Raw genomic sequence first — 19,457 nt, 5'->3', positions numbered from 1 at the left:
AGGATGAGAGCAAAAGGAGAATGTGTGTGTTTACTCTCCTGCTGTGATGTGCTCAGGCTGACCTCCAGGGGCCTCATTAGGGAGTGGTTGAGCTCTCCATCGCTGGCTAACTGGGTTCAAACGCAGCATTAATAAAGGTGTATTATTGTTAGTTCATAAAAGCTGCGTTTACTGTGTGAGCATTCAACTGTAACACCCGTGTTTCTGGATTAAACAGTTGCTCAGGGAGGTTTGGCAAGAGATGAGAGTGAGCAGCAGGGGGCAGTGTAGGCACGGAGGAGGACACCTTCCTGTCCATTTCCTCATGTCTGTGCATTTGTTGGACATCTCTACAAAGCATTTAGCCCAAGATCGTCTATTTCTTTTTCATCCTCCACAGCAGAAACCAACAGAGTGAAAGAAGTAGTGAGTATTCAAGCGGTCGTTTCCACTCATCTCTCTCTCACTTTCATTACAACAAGGGAAACAAGTCTTTCACTTGCTTTTGAGAGAAAGAAAGTAACTTATTTTGTGTTTCTTTCTTTCGTTCTTTCTTTCTTTCTTTTTTTTTTTTTTTACCCTTATGAAATTGCCCCAGGGGCTGCTGCATGACTTTGCTCACAAGGTGTTGCAGGTTTAAAAAAAAAGAAGAAGTTCAAAAAACCACAGCAACTTGGGCAGCTGACTCCCACACAATGAAACCCCGCAAGTGTTTCGATGGGGAGCAAACAGAAAGTATTCAGTGCGGCACAGAGGCAGAGTCTTGACAGAGTGTGTGGTGGAAGCCTACTGTTTTTTCCAGACCTTGGTCACCTTTTGGTTTTACTCAACAATATCACTCACTCCCACTGAAAACCTTTCCTGGTGCTTTTTCTTGTAATTGGGTTCATTTAGTGTAAACTGCACAGATTGATATGGAGGCTTTGTGTATGAGCTTCGGGGTACATGAACTCACCACCTTATAAGCGTGGTGGAGGGTCTGCAGGGGGAAATGTGGTGTTCAATTACAGTCTCAATTTTAAAGCTTCTCTGACGTATTTGCAGTTTTGGCAGCCAACAACTGGCAGCACAACATGTTTAATTTCATCTTCCATTCGCCCCTGAACTTCTTTGCTTCTGTGATGTTTTACTTCTTCACCTCCTCTCTCCTTGCTGCTCTTTTCATACGTTTTGTGAGAGCAGCTAATTCTGGCACATTTTGGCATGACTACACGTGTGGATTTTCACTTTCCTCACTCATAACGTACAGGCTACAACGTAAAACAAGCCCCCCTCACCAACCACAAGCCACACTGATGCAGACGCTGGCAGCCACCAGGCACTATGCCCACCCCCCAACACACACACACACGCACCTCTAAACTCCAGTACACAGAGCGACTGACTAATTCTTCCTTTCAGAAAGTGAGAGCCGTTTCCAATAAATCACAACATGATAATTTGAAGTTGAGGTGGAATTTCTTCTTGGAAATTCAAGAGAGAAAAATGTCTAGAATTAACCCCGACTTCTGAGCAGCCGAAGCCGTTTTTGATAATTGGCCCTAAAAAACATGATAAGACGTGTTGCGTTTAAAAAGGCAGCAAAACTATTTACTGCTCTGTGGCTTGGACTGTTTGACACCTCTCTGTGTTCGGCTGAAAAGGCTTTGTGCACGTAGCAGAAGCAGAGTGTGACAGAGTGTGAAAAGCCCCCACAGCCGTGGTCTCATGGTCGTTAAACACATCCTACGCGAGGCTGGAGACCCCACCATCAATCTACATTTCTTTTAAGCGTCATGGATGTGATGTTTACGAGAATATTCACCAACGCCACAGCTTGCTGACCAGCACGTGCTGCAGGGATACGGATTTTCGTACACCTGGACGTTAGCATCACCCTCGACAAAAAGCTAATGGGATTTCTGATCCTGACAGGTTTTGTTCAGCAGGATCATCTTCACTAATCAACATCACTTTGTGATGTTTGAAGCCTAAACACAATCAGCAGCAGTAAAAAAGCTCGTTAGGCTATAAACCAACTACCCCCACCGTCACTCGACTTCACCGTCACCACCACTAAACTTCAACTTGTAGTTTGATTTAGCTCTGAGCTCTTCTACAAAAGCCTTTCCTCTTATATAGTTAGTCACAGTTTGAGTATAAGCACAGTGAGGCTGTAAAGGTGAACTGGTGAGTAGATCGGCTTTCATGTGTGTGATGATGTTTAACGTCCCCGACAACTTCTGTCGTCTCATTTAACCACTTGTTAGCAACCAGCCTTTTTCTCTCGTTGAAGCTTAAAGAAATCATGACTGGAGTATTTATTTATTTATTTATGACGTGGTTTATGTTCTAGAATAAAACGTGAGAATGTCTTGAGCTTGTCTTAAAAAAATCAAAAACCCAACAACAAACCCAGAGATTTCAGGATGAGGGAACTGGAAGTGCTAACATGCTAATTCATTTCTGGGCATTAGGACTCATTCCTGTAGCACTCTCCTCTAGTGTTCGTTTGTCCAGGGGCCGTGTCCTTCATGTGCGTGACTGAGCTCCGGCAGGTTTATAAAAATTAAAAAAAAGGAACATTTATTATTGCTCTGTGTTCAGCAGCAAAGAGGAGCTCAGATCTCACAGGCAGCTGCGGTGACGGCTCTTTCTTTGAAACGTCTGATCAGATCAGAGGTCAGATTTCAGCCCACTCTCCATCTCCCACGCACACACACACGCACACGCGCACACACACACACACACACACACACATATATATATACACACATACACACACACACACATATATACACACACAAACATATATATACACACTCTTGTACCTGATCAGTTCACTCACACAAGCCTTTCATCAATGCAGAACTAGCATTATCACACTCCTCCTACACACTGTACATTGTACAGTGTGTGCGTACGCAGCTACGCATGTACAAGAGAGGAAACAAATGAAAATAAATGCACAAGAACAGACGCACGCTGGCAAATGTTCAAAGTATTTTTAGAGACAAAAACAAACTTGTGTTTCACTGATTTTCGGAAAAACAGGCAGTGACTGAGAAACCCTGTTAAAGTTTGTCCTCGTGTGCACTCCTGTGCAGGTGTTCACACCATCAACCTTTACTACACGGGACCACGAGAGAGGTGAGAGGTGTTGGCAGTCCAACCCGGGTCTCTGACACAGATTGTCAAAACACTGTAGCACAACTGAAAAGTGAGACAGTGAACGTGTGAGAAGGAAGAGGTGCGTGAATCTAAATCAAAGAGCCATAAACACTTGTGTTTAGAAAGACAGAAGACAGTGTGAGCTGAGAGTTGACTGAGAGTAGTGAGGAGGGGAGGAGGATAAATTACATTTCATGGGCTCTTCTGCAATAACAATATTATACTGCGTACTCCGCCCACCATGCCAGTAAGTAACCAAAATGATTGTTATTTTCCTACTGGTGCTCTCAGTAGATTTATATATGCTTAAAGGAGGCTTTTATTCAAGGCCACACGCAGGGAGTGCTTCAGATGACCCTGAATTTCACTGTTGGTACCAGCTTCCACCAACTCGTACCACAGAGTAGGATGTTGTCTGCTCTGAGGTGGGGGATGAAGGGGGTTCGATACCCCACTCTGTCTGAGTCATAGCAGGTGGTGGAAAACCAGGTGGGCCAGTCACAACAGGCAACTACCCGGTGGAAGTTATGACTTACTAACAGTTTTTATGAAATTGTGAGCTTCCTTGAAATGACATCCCTGACATTATTGTTTGAAATAATTTAAACCTGTATTTCACTTGGATTTTGTTTAAAAGGTGATGTAGCTCATGTTGTTTCACTGCACTGATATATACCCAAGCACCAGGCTTAAACACACACACACACAAGTGGGAAGACTCAATTAAGTTAGTGTGTGGGTGTGAAGGGGAATATATTTTTAATTTGACACTCTGGTTTATTTGCTGTGTAGGCAGGATCCATAAGTGTTTTTTTCTTTTTTTAATTTCGCTTCTTTTTATTTTTGGTGCCAGTGTCGCAGTTGAAGTTTGTATCTATTCTTACTTTTACTGTAGAAATCCCCAGGACTTTTTTTTAAACAATGATCTCTATAGAGCAGGTGATCTTAAAGTGGGGTCCCTCAGGAGGTCCTTCAGGGGGTTCCTGAGGTTTCTGAGCAAGAAGGGGAATTATTTATTTCACTATAATTCCAATTATAAGAAACACAATCACAGAATGTTTGACTATTGTAGTCGTGGGTTTAAACATTCTGTAATAAAACATCTAAAAGCAAAGATCTTATCTGGTGGGGGTCCCCGGTGTGATGCGTTTCACTTTATGTAGTATTTTTAGACGCACAGAGACAAAAAGAAACAGCGTTTCACATATTTTCTGAAACTGAGAAACGATGACTAAGAAACCCAGTTAAAGTTTGTACATCCGTGGCCTAATTTGTGTCACTTTAGGGGTCCTTGATCTTGATCAGAATCAGAATCAGGTTTATCGCCAAGTAGGTTTTCACATTCGATGAATTTGCTTTGGGGTTTTGGTTCATAGCAATATATATGGAAAGACAAAAAAATATACCGAAAGATAAAGTAGAGAAAGTACAGCAGGACAGATTGAATTTAAATACAAAATTAGCAATAAAATAATATTTAAAAATATAATAAATATATTTAATAAATATAATACAGATATGTGCAATATGAATGGGGGAAGTCAGTGACAGTGGGTGTCTCTGGCCTTGTTGAAGAGTCAAACTGCAACCGGGGAAAAACATGTGGGGTTTTGGTCCTGATGGACCAGAACCTCCATCCAGGGGGGAGTGTCCAGGATGGGAGGGGTGGGTCTCAATCAGAAACAGTTTGAGAACCACGTCTGAGTCAGATTCTCATCAGTGAAGAGGGTAAACTGGTTATCAGTGGTGCATAATCAGGTCAGGGTCTGCCAGCAATCTGAAACTAAACAGCTCTGTCATCTGCATAGAGACGTGATCATAGATTAATAAAAACAAGCTGCGTTTTCCTTTTTTTTTGTTTTTTTGAGCTGCACAACTCATCAAAACTTTCATATTTTTTTTAAATGCTTGCCAAGCTACAAGAAATTACTCAGGCGATCAGCATAAACTGATTATCTAAACAGATCTCAAACTAGATTTCAGTGTTTCACGTCTCTCATCCTGTAAATAAGCCTTATCTAAACCACTGTCTGGGCTGGTATGAGTCAATTTCAGATCAAGACTGAGGAGTTTATAAAAATTGGTTAGGCATTTAAGATAAGATGCCCATTATCAGATTTGAGGGCAGCTGAGTTACTTCTTTCTGTTTGAATATGGCGCCTACACCAGCCTACACTAAGTGTCACTGCCTTTACCCAGACTCAGTGAACACCACTCTAAGCTATCAAAGAGAGGTACAGTGTACTGAGAGATTATTCCTTATATCTCCTTGGCTCACGTTAATTTATATTGTGGGTTTCAGATCAGTTTCAAGCTAAAGAGTTGAGACTAAATCAGCTTGTTGCCATGGTTAAAAGACACAGAAGCCTGTGAGCCAACCAGCCTTGTTTACAGTGCTTGAAATAGATTTGCTCTTAGTGCGGCCCCTGAGAGAGTCATGACACATTTTGCATGAAATGGTGTGTGTTTTATGCACTTCAATTATCAGTGTGACTTGTGAATCTAAAAATATAAGCCTATCAATTAGCCAGCCTGATTTGCGAGGCAGCGTTAGTGCTGCAGACCTGATCCAGTTTAAAGTGGAGATGAAGATCAGTGTGGATCTGTGATGCAGTGCTAAAAAAAAGCCTTTGATTAACAATGGTGTACATTTCCAGGATTAAACAGAGATTATACTGTTTGTATAATCAGTTGTAATAGAATAACAACATTGTAATATTCTGTGATGGTACTCATTATGATAATTACATAATTGCCTCCCTCCCTTCTTCCTCCTCCAGGGTGAATCTGGCTCTGGCCTACACAGAGTTAACGGAGGAGCTGGGGCGCCTCCAAGCTCTGAGCTCCAAGCAGACGGAGATCCTGAGGAAAGCCTCACAGGAGCAGGCCAGTCCAGGTTAGCATCAACAGCATCCGTGGAAAATACTGTGTGTCAATAATGTGGAAGAACTGGATCAGCATCCTCAGCGGTGGAGGAAGTAGCCTGTCTAGATCCTTTATTTACCTCAGTATCAAAGTAAATGGACTGTGTTATATAGCACTTTTCTTATTGACCACACATTCACTCACTCACTCATTCATGTAACGCTTTCCATGCCTCGGCGCTGGCGACAGCCGAGTCCAGAGGCATTACGTACATGCATCCGTCCAGTTCTCCTGAACGTGATCTCCCAGTAAATTTCTTCAAATTTGGCACAAACTCAAAGATGAACTGATTAGATTTTGGATGTCAAAGGTCAAAGGTCATGGTGACCTCTCAAAACATGGTTTTGGCCTCTTGAATGTGATATCTCAAGATCACCTTGAGGGAATTTGTTTTGATTTGACTTTTGGACTCTAAGGTGCACTCATTAGAGTTTGGTGGGAAAAGGTCAAAGGTCAAGGTCACAGTGCTCTCACATGCTTGTGAATCCAACACATCAGAAACACCCAGAGGGAATTTAATTACATCTGGTAAAAACATTCACTCAGACTCAGGGATGAACTGATTAGAATTTGGTGGTCAAAGGTCAAAGGTCGAGGTCGACTGTGACCTCACAAAACATGATTTTGGCCATAACTCACATATTCATATGCTTATTATGATACAATTTAACCCAATCTCATGTCTTTAAGGATTAAATGAAGTGAGTATATTTTATATCCAAAAGGTCAAAGGTCAGCTTCACCGTGACATCATAATATTCTGCAAAAACACTATTATTCAACGCTGTGACTCAGGTAGGAGAGATTGTGACTATATTTCCTGCAACTTGGCTGGTTGGTGGCACACAAGTGTGAGGCGGTAATTCTAGTTCTTTCCTATCACTCTCTCACACACACACACACACACACACACACACACACACACACACACACACACACACACACACACACACGATACATCAGGGGTGAAAAATGCATTCATGGTGCTACTTATGTAAAACTCCATAAGTAATTTCAAGGTTTCTATTTAAATTTTAATTTGAACCACTTCAGATACTGTTGGATAATTTAATCTATAACACTGCAAAATAACATCTACAAATTAAGTCGTTAAAGTCACTTTTCAAATTATTATTATTTTTTTTTTTTACAAAAAAAACCTGGCCAAACTAGCAGCTCTGCTCTACAAACTCACAACATATTAAAATACAGATGAAAAACATGAAATACCACATACAGGACATGACAGCAATTCGAACTCAATGGCCTCTCAGAAATAAACAAGTACATGTCTCATTCACCACGTTCTTTATGATGCCCTTTAAATGTTCAACAGATATGAATGTGTCTAATTTTAGATCTTTCTCTAGATTATTCCATGTCCAAGGTGAATAATAAGAAGTTTCAGTTGAATAAATACAGTGGAGTAAATGTATCGGAGTAAAAGTCCTATCAAGTAGCATGACATTAATACTACAAATTATTGTTTAACAATTTGTTGTGTTTTTTTTAGAAAGATGCTGATACTTTAAATCAATTGCTGTTAATGCCTTAACGCAGGTCTGTATGTGTCAGTCTCATGACACAGAAAGAGCTCGTGGTTGTGATTTGCTGCTACCGTTTTCTCACTCACGGCTGAGAGTAAAAAAGACAGCGGCTGTAATACAGACATGTTGTAGAGTACAACTTACAAGTGCTGAACTGTACAGTAGCAACACCTTTCTCTTCCTGCACGCACAGTCACACACATAGCTAATGTGTCACGACTGTGCATCTACTACCTACCACAAACCAAAAGGCACCACATGTTTATGCTTTTACACGCTGGAAAAGTATGTTGCGTAAATCTGTAAATTCTACACAGCGAACGGTGGGAAAAAGTCAGAAAACCCCAACTCGCTTGACTTTTCCCTAAGGTCGTGTTGTGTCATATTAATTTAGAAAATGCGACTTGAATGGCGCTTCCTGCTTAATTAGTTACAGGATCGTGCAAGTGATTTGATTTCCTCTCGGCTATCTTTAACGACAAAGCAAATAGTTTTTTGTCAATCATTGAAACAATCAGGGAAGTGGGAATTTTGCGTGGAGCCTGTAACAGCTCTCCTGGGTGTTGTGCTGCAGAGAGTAAGCGTGAAACTGAATAGGCTCATTTTGAGTGTTTCCTCCTCATTGGGAGGCTCAGAGAGCACTTCAGAATACAAACACCCCCTCCCTTTTTACACCTCTACCAACCGGCCAGAAATGATGTTTCCTCTTTGATATGGGAAGTGGAGCTGAAGTGGTGACTACAGGGGTGACTGACTCATCGCCATATCTTGTAATTACAGGAAACACTACAACTGTACTTGTGCACATCTCAGTCCTTTCATGAAAACGCACAGGAACATGATGCGCATTTCTATTTATTGAATATCTGTAGGAAAGAACCTGCCGTAAACATCTCCTGATCAGCATTTCAGTGGGTGCAACATGAGAACAATTGATATACCGGAGGGAGCAGAATGTCAGATTTGAGCCGAGCATAATAAAAGGTGGTGAACTGGTGACATTTTCTTCTGCTTGTACTGGAAATGTCGCCAGCCAGATTCACAGCGGTGGAAATAAGCGTGCGACACACCAACGCAGTTCCAATGCAGCAATTTCACATGAATTTTTGAGCAGACATTGGTACAAACACCAAAAATCTACACAGATAAATTAATCATAACATTGCAATCCATATATAAAGCTATGTTTATAAAGTGGAATGAGGGGGGGGGCACAGTATGAATACACCAACTGATATTTATTTAATACACGTTGGAGAAGCCTCTGCTTGCAATGAGAGACACTTCCTATATGAAGACAGGAATTGATCACAGTGCTCAGGTGGGATTTTGGTCTGTAAATCTTGAGGATTCAGTGGGTCCCTCTCGTGGATCTTGATCTTCATCCTGCCATCCACCAGGACGATGAGGTTGTTTCATCCTCATCATCCTGGTGGATGGCAACAGATCCATCTCCTGAAGGTCCTGCCACATGGATCCATGGATCTTCCCTTCAGTAATATGGATCCTGTCAGTACCATCACCTCAAAATGTCACTGCTGGTAAAACCATTTGTCACTTTTCCAAATGTTGTGTAGCAAATTTCCAATGAGCTTCAACATGACTCCTCTTCCACTTGATTCCCTGGTCAGAAATCTTGTAGTTCCTGTTGATGATCCACTTGGCCTCCACAATAGTGCTTAAAAGAATTTAATAATAATAATAATAATAATAATAATAATAATAATAATAATAATAATAATACTACATTTTATTTGTAACTCACTTTACATTTGAAAGAACTGATAACATATCATTAAAAACAACAAATAAAATGTAGATAAAACATCACAGCATAAAATGCAGTTTTCATGTGTAGTGCGGAGGGATCGTGATGAGTAGTGATGATTGGTGGAGTGAATCTTTCTTTGAGGTCGGTGGGGGCATTGCCATGGATGCATTGGTGGGTGAGGAGAGCGACCGTGTATTCGATCCTGACAGAAACAAGAAGCCAGTGAAGTGAGTGGAGAATGTGTGTGATGTGTTCACGTTTCCACTCTCATCAGGATCCTTGCAGCGCTGTTCTGGATTTACTGTAGACTCTGAAGACTCCGTGGGGAGTTTGGCAATGTTTCTGAGATGATAGAAAGAAATTTAGGACTTGTGATATTCGTCTGTGACTAGTGTCATTGTTATGTAGCGCAACAATCATGTTGTGAAGGTCCTGGGTGAGCGCTTTACCTCATCATGACAACTTCAAAACCAATGATTTCTATCCTTGCGTTCAGAGGTGGGTGAGCTTATTTCTGACCCTTCAACATGCACCAACCCATCTGATTCTAACTTGCACAGTTATTAATGGTTTGTAATATTATGATTCCTTTATCTGTGAGTTTTTATGGGGTTTGCACCAACGTTTCATGTGAATTGCTGCATTGACATTGTGTGGAATAAAGAGAAACGTTGATGTGTTTGATACTTATTTCTCCCACTGTATGTAACTAGCTGGGTGTCCACTGCAGTTTTGCACAAAATAGAAGTGTTTTTTAGGAAAGTGAACAATTGACACAATTGTGAATGGTCTGTGTTTCCCACCGGTCTGGCTCTGGGTTGTATCTTCCTCCCTGGGCCTCATACGGCAGGCGCCACAACTTGAATGCAAAAAAAGTTCCTCTATTTCAATTTTGCAAAACATTGCTTTGTCAGTCTGAAAAACCACCTCATGTGAATTTCACACATTTCCATTACTCGCTTTTAAGTTCACAATTTCAAATTGTGCTGGTTTATGGAAATGCCCCGACTGACTTACATATCTCCCCTTCTGTTTTAAAGGGTCTGTCCCAAACCATGAGAACAGCCCCAGACCAAACAAAAAAACAAAAGGCTGCCAAACTTTTATTCAAAACTGATTTTACATGTTTGTTTATCCTGTGTTCCCTCAGTCCAGCTCCACTCTCCCATCCACCACCAGCGCCACTCTCCAGTATCTCAGCGCCACTCGCCCATCTCACAGCGCCATTCTCCGGTCCCGCCACCGCCACACCACTCCCCAATCCAGCAGAGACGCTCCCCAGTGCTGCAGCGCCTCTCACCAGACATGCACCGCCGCTCACCCCTGCTGGATGTCAACGACGGCCCGGCCTCTTACTCCTGCCGGCCACCCAGCCAGCACCTGAGGGCCAGCTTCCAGGGCCGTCGAAGTTACTCCGAGGTTGCCGACCCCTCAGCTTACCAGTGCCCGCCCCGCTTCTCTCTGGACCCTGTCTCCACCCTGCCTAAGCCCCGGCCTTATGTTGAGGGCTACTCAAAACAACAGTCCCAACATGTGGGCTCTCCTCACGGCGGACTGCAGCACAGGGGTTCCCCGTCTCCCCATCAGGGTGGTGCGGGAGGAGACGGGGGCCTCGGGGACGGCTCCATGCGCCACTCCAGAGAGATGCCATTCCCTCTGTCTGAGGTGGCCCACCTTCGTTTTGAGCCCCCTCCTCCTTCCACGCCGGCCCCCCAGCCCCCCCAGTCCTCTGAAGATGAGGAGGAGTGGACCTGCCCACATCCCATCAGCCCGCCGCGGACGCTGGGAGTGCTTTCTGCCGCAGTGCCCAGCGGTGTCATGAGAGGCCCGGCGTCCTGCTCAGCCTTCCCCATCCCTCAGAGGTCTAACACCCTCAGCTGCCACCCGCAGCCGGCGTACATGTCGGCAGAGCACGCTCAGTCCTGGCCTTCAATCAACGTAAGTAGCAAAGTTCATCAAAACATTATGAAAGCAGCCACATGTTTGGGGAATTTGATCCTGTGAAGCTGCCACAGTGAAACATTCAGTCCAACAACGCTTCGTCACAGCTGTGGTTACCGCTGAGACGATGAGCTGGTTCACAGAAAATAACTGATGTTTAACCCCCAAATTCTTTCCACTGTGTGTAGCTTTTTCACACTGCATGTCACAATCATCTCAAGGCATCTGTCTGCACCGTGTCTCTTCCTGGTTCCAAGTTCCTTTAAAACGACAGTTCAACATTTTGAGAAGTGCACTTATTTGCTCTTTCTGAGGGTGAGATGAGAAGTTTGATATCCATCTCATGACTGTGCATTACAGTAAAGGCTTGGGGTCAAGATAGGTTTAGCCTAGCTTAGCGTAAAAGGGAAATAGTTATTCTGGCTCCTGTCCAAAGTTAGAATATATGCTTTACTAACAACTCCGAAGTGAAATAACACACTGTATCTCATTTGTTTAAATTATGCATGAGCAGAAATATAAAAAAAATGTCCATTGGTTTTCCATTGAGGTTGCCAGGTTTGCTCCTGTTGTGCCTGTACAGACTCAAAACCTTTGCTCACAAACTGTATCTGGAAACCTGTGCAAGGTTACAAGGTGTATGGATTCAAAAAAAATCCTTAAACCAGAAAATATGATTTTTAAATTTCTGTTCATCTACCGCTTCAGAAATAGTCTTCAAGCTCAACATATGTTTACGCTCCTGCTGCCTCTAGCAGCTGTAGGAATTATCTGTTGGTAGCAAAGGTAAAAGGAATGTGAGGTGATTATAGAGCCACAAAGTCCGCAAACGGAGGAGGTTGCACAGTAGGGATGGGTCAATAAAGCGTCAGCGTTTGACAGGCGAGACCACTGTTCCTTTCCTGTTTCCGACCGACTCTGCTGCTTTCTTTTCACCATGATGATGAAAGCTCCAGAGCCTTTGAGGGGAACTCCACTGATTTTACACATCAAAGTCTGTTTACAGGTGTTGTCAAGTACTGTACATGTGAAAAAAGCTGTCATTTACTCTGCAGATATATATGTACAGTATGCTGCTGCACACAAAATAAAAATTTTTAACTTCAGGTTCAGACTCTAAGCTGTGTCAGATGAGAAAGCCCCTTCATTTCTGTAAACAGCGATTTGGAACTGTTTTCAAAGACACCAACAAATGATGTAATTTTTCCTTTAAGTTCAACAGTTCTGAAAACATCTGAAAATATCTGTCAATGGTATAAATATCTTTACTTTGCAAGATGGATTACAAGACTGAAACATTATCATCATTATTATTATTATTGTATGCAATACAAAAAGATAAAGAACCTTCGAGAACGCCACTTAAGGGTGATGGATTTCGGGGGAAATGATAATGCTGGTGGTGTGTTTGAAGCAAGGCAGAGAATACAGTTCCTCCTGAGCTGAGCTTATTTATAATGCTGTTTTTCTGAAAAATTAAAAAAATTATTATTTAAATTTTCTGTCTACGTTGTTCAAACAAGGATCTGTTTAACTGTGGTATGACATTATTAAATGTATACACAAGAACATAAATTAGAAATTTGAAGTTTATTTTATTGCAAAACAAAAAAAAAAAAAAACACAACAGTAGGAAAGAAAAAAAAAAGAAAACCTACATGTCTTTTCAGAACCTGACAACAGCTCCGTAATTAATGCACAGACATGAATCTGACATCAATCTTCTCATCTCACTCAGAAACAAACCAAATAAACTCGTTTCAGTTAAAAAAAAAAAAAAAACAATGTCTATTTGAACTGTTTCTCTAAACTGAACTGGATAAAATGGTGAATCAGGACTTGGGTGAGAGTTTCCACCTGGATTTACTATCAGTCGGTCTGAGGCCCAAGTGCTCCCTGTTGTGTAGGTCTGAAGTGATTGCTCAACACTTAGTGATGTAATTCTGTTGCCGCCCACAGAGTGACTATCAGAACCCAGCGAAGCGAGCAAGTCGAGCACCACCTGTACTTCAACCTGAAGTCTGATCGTGTGTGTGTGTGTGTGTGTGTGTGTGTGTGTGTGTGTGTCGCTCTGCAGCTCTGGATGGAGACCGAGGAGAGCGACATGCGGAGCTGCCCTCTCTGCCAGCTGATATTCCCTGTTGGTTACCCTGACGATGCCCTCATCAAGCACATCGACTCCCACCTGGAGAACAGCAAGATCTGATTGCCATGGCAACCAGCCCGCACACACACACACACACACACACACACACACACACACACACACACACACATCTACGCTCTCCTCTTATAGATTATGTAAGAGAGCGGCAGGCAGGCGATCCATTTAGAACCAGTCAGCCACGTGGGAAAATCTACAGGTAGGGATGCAAAATGGCACAGGGGCCTGTTTTATTTGGGATGAACTTAAACACGGGTCCGTCTTGGATTTGTGAGTCCACATGCAGAGTCCTTCGCTGACTGCTCTTGAGACAGCTCTGCCTGTATAGTCCCTGGCTCTGGTTGCTGCCGTTTTGTTATGAGTCTTGTTGTGTGGTTTCAGGCAGTTTCAGGTGTCGTGTTGTTTTTCTGCTTCAGTGTCGTACACACACACACACTTAGTACACTTTAGGAGAGTAAAGCCGATGATGAGCTACGAGAGCCAGGCTCAGTTCAGGAGTAAATGATCAGGGAGGTGGGAGGCATCTTTCTTACCACTTAGCTTTAAATACTGTACAACTGCTTGGAAATTTTCTATCTCACACACACACTACAGGATATTTTGCAGAGGATTCTGTGCAGAAGTGCCAAGGACAGTGATTCTGGCAGAAGCTGGATTATTGAGGTGTTATGAGTGAAGATTTTTTTTTCTGTGAGGGAAATCCTACTGATCAGGGTTGATGCCAGTTCACTTTCACTTTTCTAAAACAAATAGGTTTTGTTTCCAGGGTAGTTGAGAACGTATAAAACATTCCAGTCTCACATTTCACCAACTGACAAAGCTGGAGAGCACGAATATGAAAGCGCAGTTTGGATCAGCCTGAAGGCAGTTTTACCCTGACTCAGTCTTGATGATGCCCTGCAGGGCGGGGCACTGATGCTGAAGCGCCGTCGCTATGAGTGGAGGGAAATTTTAGTCAGAATATACCTTTATGCTTGCAGCCTGTTGAAAAATCTAAGTATCTTAGCACTTTAAGTTAGCATAGCCTATACAATGTATCTGTTTTCAGTCCCCATATATATTTTCCATGTATAATTTACTATTTATATTGTCTATCTGTAAGGCAAAAAAATATGAAGATATATTTTTGCAAATGTCGATGCACCACATGTCTCATGCTGGTGACATATTCTCCCATGTGCTTGCGCACTGCTGTACATAGAGGACTCAAAGGTCAAAGTCCCACCGCATGGGACGCTTTTCTGTATAAAGACTTCACACTATCAACTGGGATTCTCCTCGGTCTTCCTCAAGATCTGACCTTCAAAAACAGTTTGATGTCACGACGACTGCCCAGACCACCCAACAAAAACACAGCCGGCTGCATGAGATCAAGACTTCTGACCTGCTGCGGGGGGGGGGGACCGTGGCAGGCTTTTTATTGTACTGTATTTCTATCTCGGAGATCTGATACCAGAAAGATCGCCTCTGATCAACAACGTTATCTCTGCAGGGTTTAAGCAAAAGACAATACTCTTCTTTTGATACATGGGTTTCATTTTTAATCACAAGTGGAATCTTGCCTCGAGATCTGCTTGTGGAACGGGAACTTTTTTGAAAAAAGGGGAAAAACAAACAAACAAAAAAAATATAAAGTTACACTGATGTCAGCTAAACTGAGGCTTTGAGTTACATGTGCAGATTTTAATCTAGGGGATGTCCCCACACACCCACCCATGCATTTAAAGCTGGTTTGATGCTGAAGAGATGAGATGCAGGAGATTAGAGCACATCATTGAGTGGCTATGGCAGCAGGATGGTGCAGGACACAGGTTTCAAGTCTTTGTGTCAGCAAACTTCAACCCCGCTGAAGTACTCTTGAAAACACTGAAACCCTACGCGCTCCGGAGGCCTCGCTTCAGGTGATAACTTTCATATGAAGATTTAAAAACAAAAAACAAAAGAGAAGTTTCAGAATTTTCCAATGTGGGTCAAAGAATCAGATTAAAGGATAATTCTGGTTTATTTGGACTTGGTTTTAGTAGGTTCAGTCATGATAACATTGTGCTTGTCTGATTAATGATGAGATCTGGGAACGCAGAAACACCTTTAAAAAAAAAAAAAAAAAGGAGTCAGACAAATTGGTGATTTGCTGCTGCTGGCGAGCCAACTGCTAACATGCTAGGCTAGTGCTAGTCACTCACTTCACTTTATTTTCTCTATTTCCTCCCTGGCATTTCACTCATTCAAGAAAAAGTTATTGAAGAGGAAAAATAGGTCTCTCCAAGCCTTTCACAAGTTTGTTAGCTTATTAGCTTAGCTATATAGTTCACGCAGTTAGTTTAAGAGATGCATTTATAGCATTGACTCCTGTATTATAACTGTCTGTAAACCATTGCTGTTATGAGGCAGTTAATACTCTGACAGAGGAGGTTAAATAAAAGTGAAAGGTTCCACACAGCTAGCACAATAGCTTCCTCCACTTTGATTTCTTTCCATTTGCTGTTGTCTTAAATTTGTGGGTTCAAAGTTCAAAGTTCACCCAAGTTGAAGTCATCGCACTGTATTAAATTTGCTGGTGTAAACAGGCCTTTAGACTGTGTCGTTTGAATTATTTTAGAGGCCTAGAAAAGTGAAACCAGTGTTTCCTGCAGTGTATTATAGTGGAGGGGCCCTGTAGGTCTGAAAATAATGTCAGAAGAATTGATTCAACTGCTATAAAATATGTTAAGCTAAAGGGAAAACACACAGAGGCACCACCTCACACAGGCCGTGTATTTAAGGTGTGTGTGAGCTAAACCTAAGCTGCACTGCTGGTCAGACACCAGCTGCACACACAGCAGGTTGTGCATGGAGCTGAGTGGAGGTTCGGGGCTGAACAGCTGGACCGTCACCACTAGCTGTTTGTTGTCTGCATCAATGACCAATCAAGACAGAGCTCAGGAAGCACTTACCTCCTCCACTAACCTGTTTCCTGGGGAAAACCCTGAAACCTTCACAGAATTTCACAAGAAAAATGTTGAGCTTCAAAGAAGTCTCAAAAATAAACATAGCAAGGTGTAGTAGATTTCTATTTGACTTCCTACACTGTTAATCATCTTCACAGCTCCTGGCTGAACTGTTGCCTCCTTTACAATTTGCCTGATCATACAACTGTTTGTTTTTAGCAACATCGCTTAACCTACAATGTTGGTGCAACTGATAAAACCAAACTGAGATCAACTGGAATTATCCTTTAACGACCCACATGCTGAGGTGTAAAATAAAAACTTCCAGGCAGCAGAGGCAGAGATACTTGAGCATTAAATCAAAGAGGGCTTTAATGACTCCCAGTTATTCTATACTGTATGTATGTTCCTATATCACTCTGTGTAAAAATATTTAAAGCTGTGTACAGACAGATATTTTGTAAGTGTGTACGATGAATGCAACATGTACTCTTTTATTCAACAACTTCAAATTGGAGTGTCTGTAAATCAGTACATATATATATATATATATATATATATATATAAAATCCTAGCCACCACCACATTAAATATGAATTATATAGAACTTATATACAAGTACTACCCTACACCTTTCCTCTCTTACTCACTACATGTGGTGGTTTGTCCTGTAACTCAACTAATACAGTCGGTTTTAAGCTGTTTCCAGGCTTTGTCACATATGATCCGAACTGACGACACGACCACGACGACACTGGGTTTAAGGAAAAATGACAAATGAATGTTTGAAGGTTTCAGATATTATTATTATCAGATATAGAGGAAGTGTCTGATGTATATTTTTCTGGTCTGATTTATCATGCAGCAAAAAGAGAAAGACACACAATGATCAAAATGTACAGGAAGTAGGAGTCTATCTTCCCTGATGATGATGATGATGATGATGATGATGATGTAACATTGCATCATAAACTCCTCGGGCAGCATCAGGAAACTGTATTTGGAAGCTTTAAGTTACAGCTCTGTAATTTATTTGAACTTGAAGTCCAACAGCAGCTGAGATACTTGTTTTTTTTCATAGAGGAAATGTGCTGCGGTTAAAGATTTCACAAACAATATGCACCTTTTTACCCCCACCCTCCTCCCCCCAATCATGGGGCCTATGTTGGCTCATAGCCAGGGGCAACAAATTATTTCCTGTACTTTGCAAAAATGTCATGCTCGGTGGGTTTCTTGTTCATGTCACCGTATGAGGACATGTGTTGTGGTTAATGGTGGAGGGATATTCACCAACCACAGCCTGTTGGCCAGCAGCAGCAGAGGCAGCAGCAGAGGCAGCAGCAGCAGCAGAGGCAGCGCTGCAGAGTGATCACACCCCACATGAGCTTACAATGTGAATTACGCAGGGTGTTTACACTGCAACACATCCGCACACATCCAACTCTGTGCTGAGGTCCATCGCACCAAGTTTAGGATTTTCTTTTTTAGAAAGTGAAAATCTGAAATCATCACGTCTGTTTCTCTTCTGTTATTTGTGTCTTAACAGCGAACTGACTCCTTGGTTTTACTCAGAACATTAAAACAAAAATTAACCCAGCAGTGGAAAGATTAGATCTGTCAGTATTACACCGAAATATTAAATTTCCTCATCATGAAATTTCACTCAAAATTTCCCTCTGATTTACTCAGGAGTCAAAGTGCTAGGTCCAACAAAGAATCACAGTCATTCTTGCATAGCTCTGCTCTCCTCTCACTAACTATGTGTGGTTGTTCTCCTGGGTAACATTAAGACCTCAGCACAAATGAACCCTCCACAACACTAATGAGAAGTCATGTCTGCTCTACGCATGTGTGTGGTGGAGCAGCACTGCTGGCATTCAACTACTTTATGAAAAAAAAAACAAAAAAAAAAAACAGAGACACATAAAGAGTCACTTTTACTTCCTCTCTATCTCTGTCTGTAAATATTCGAATAAATAAACAGGAACTTGCACTGAAATGCGACTTGAACTGGTTCTTTACGCACAAATGAGCGTAAATGCATTTCACACTCTTTCTTTAAAGGTATTAATTTTAGAGCTGCAGCGCACATGAAACCTGAATTGTTGTTGGAGTTTATGTGGAGAGAATTTAAAGGTCCCATACAGTTTTCCATGTGTTTGTGATTATAAAGCAGGTCCAGGTTCTATATTAATACTGTGAAAGTATCAAAGCCTCAGTCCACAGAGAAATGCACACAGCCTGTATTCAGAAACTGAGCCTTAAAACCAGCCGTCAGGACTTCTGGAACTTTGTGATGTCACAACAAAGCAGTCGCTTATCTCAGCCATCCCCGAACCCCCGCCCACCTGGACCCACCATCCAACCTTGCAGAGTTTGGTTTATCTTCTTATAGATATCAAAACTTCAAATAAATATGGGACCTATAAAAAGGGAAGTTACTTCTAGATAAGTGTTTCTCACTTTTACAGTGTTAGAAAAATAAATATTACTCAGAACTCACAGTAATTTAGTGAAAGATAACACATGCTCAGCTGAAATGCTGCACCATTTAAGTTTTATTTAAATGTTGCACATGTTAATATGGCTTTAAAACTTGTCACATTATTATTGTTATAATTATTATCATATCAAGCCTTTAATTTATGCATCTCAGTTTTAGAATGGCATAGTGACATTATGTCATTAATAAAGATCATTCAGTACTTCACAGGTGATATTTCTATAACACTAGTTTGTAGTAAACATTAGCTTTAATGTGCACACATACCCTTTTCACACACAGAGGCTGTGGTGGACGTGTGTGGGTGGGTGTGTGTGTGTGTGTGTGTGTGTGTGTGTGTGTGTGTGTGTGTGTGTACAGGAACCAGCAGAGAACAGCAGTAATCATGTTGTTTGTTGCTGCAAACAGAGATGAATTCACTCGCTGTGAAAACATGCTCAGCGCCTGTCGACCCCACTCAAGTGCTGTCGGTGTGATACACAGTAATTATCCAGTCAGTGGTCCACATCTGCAAAGTGACCTCAGCATCTGGATTAACAGCTAAAATTAA

General features: G+C 41.9%; 2 protein-coding genes across 2 annotated transcripts in view; both read left to right on the top strand.

Moving 5' to 3' along the window:
- Nucleotides 1-18,403, top strand: part of LOC139608931 (TANK-binding kinase 1-binding protein 1-like) — a 67,711-nt gene extending 49,308 nt beyond the window's left edge. Inside the window, exons 9-11 of the mRNA XM_071463080.1 lie at nt 5,910-6,025; nt 10,523-11,310; nt 13,391-18,403. Coding sequence (XP_071319181.1) covers nt 5,910-6,025; nt 10,523-11,310; nt 13,391-13,519 — 1,033 coding nt within the window. The 3' untranslated portion in view covers nt 13,520-18,403. The remainder of the gene's footprint in view (nt 1-5,909; nt 6,026-10,522; nt 11,311-13,390) is intronic.
- cdk5rap3 (CDK5 regulatory subunit associated protein 3) overlaps nt 1-19,457 on the top strand; it is a 288,850-nt gene that overhangs the window by 174,195 nt on the left and 95,198 nt on the right. The gene's annotated exons all lie outside the window — the stretch shown is intronic.

The sequence above is a fragment of the Trachinotus anak genome, unplaced genomic scaffold (genome assembly GCF_046630095.1).
Source record: "Trachinotus anak isolate AG129_WGS33_773 ecotype Australia unplaced genomic scaffold, CSIRO_AGI_Tana_v1 ptg000025l, whole genome shotgun sequence".
In the NCBI taxonomy this organism is placed as follows: domain Eukaryota; kingdom Metazoa; phylum Chordata; class Actinopteri; order Carangiformes; family Carangidae; genus Trachinotus; species Trachinotus anak.
The sequence above is the reverse complement of the archived record's forward strand: the minus strand, read 5'-3'. Positions and strand labels throughout refer to the sequence as shown.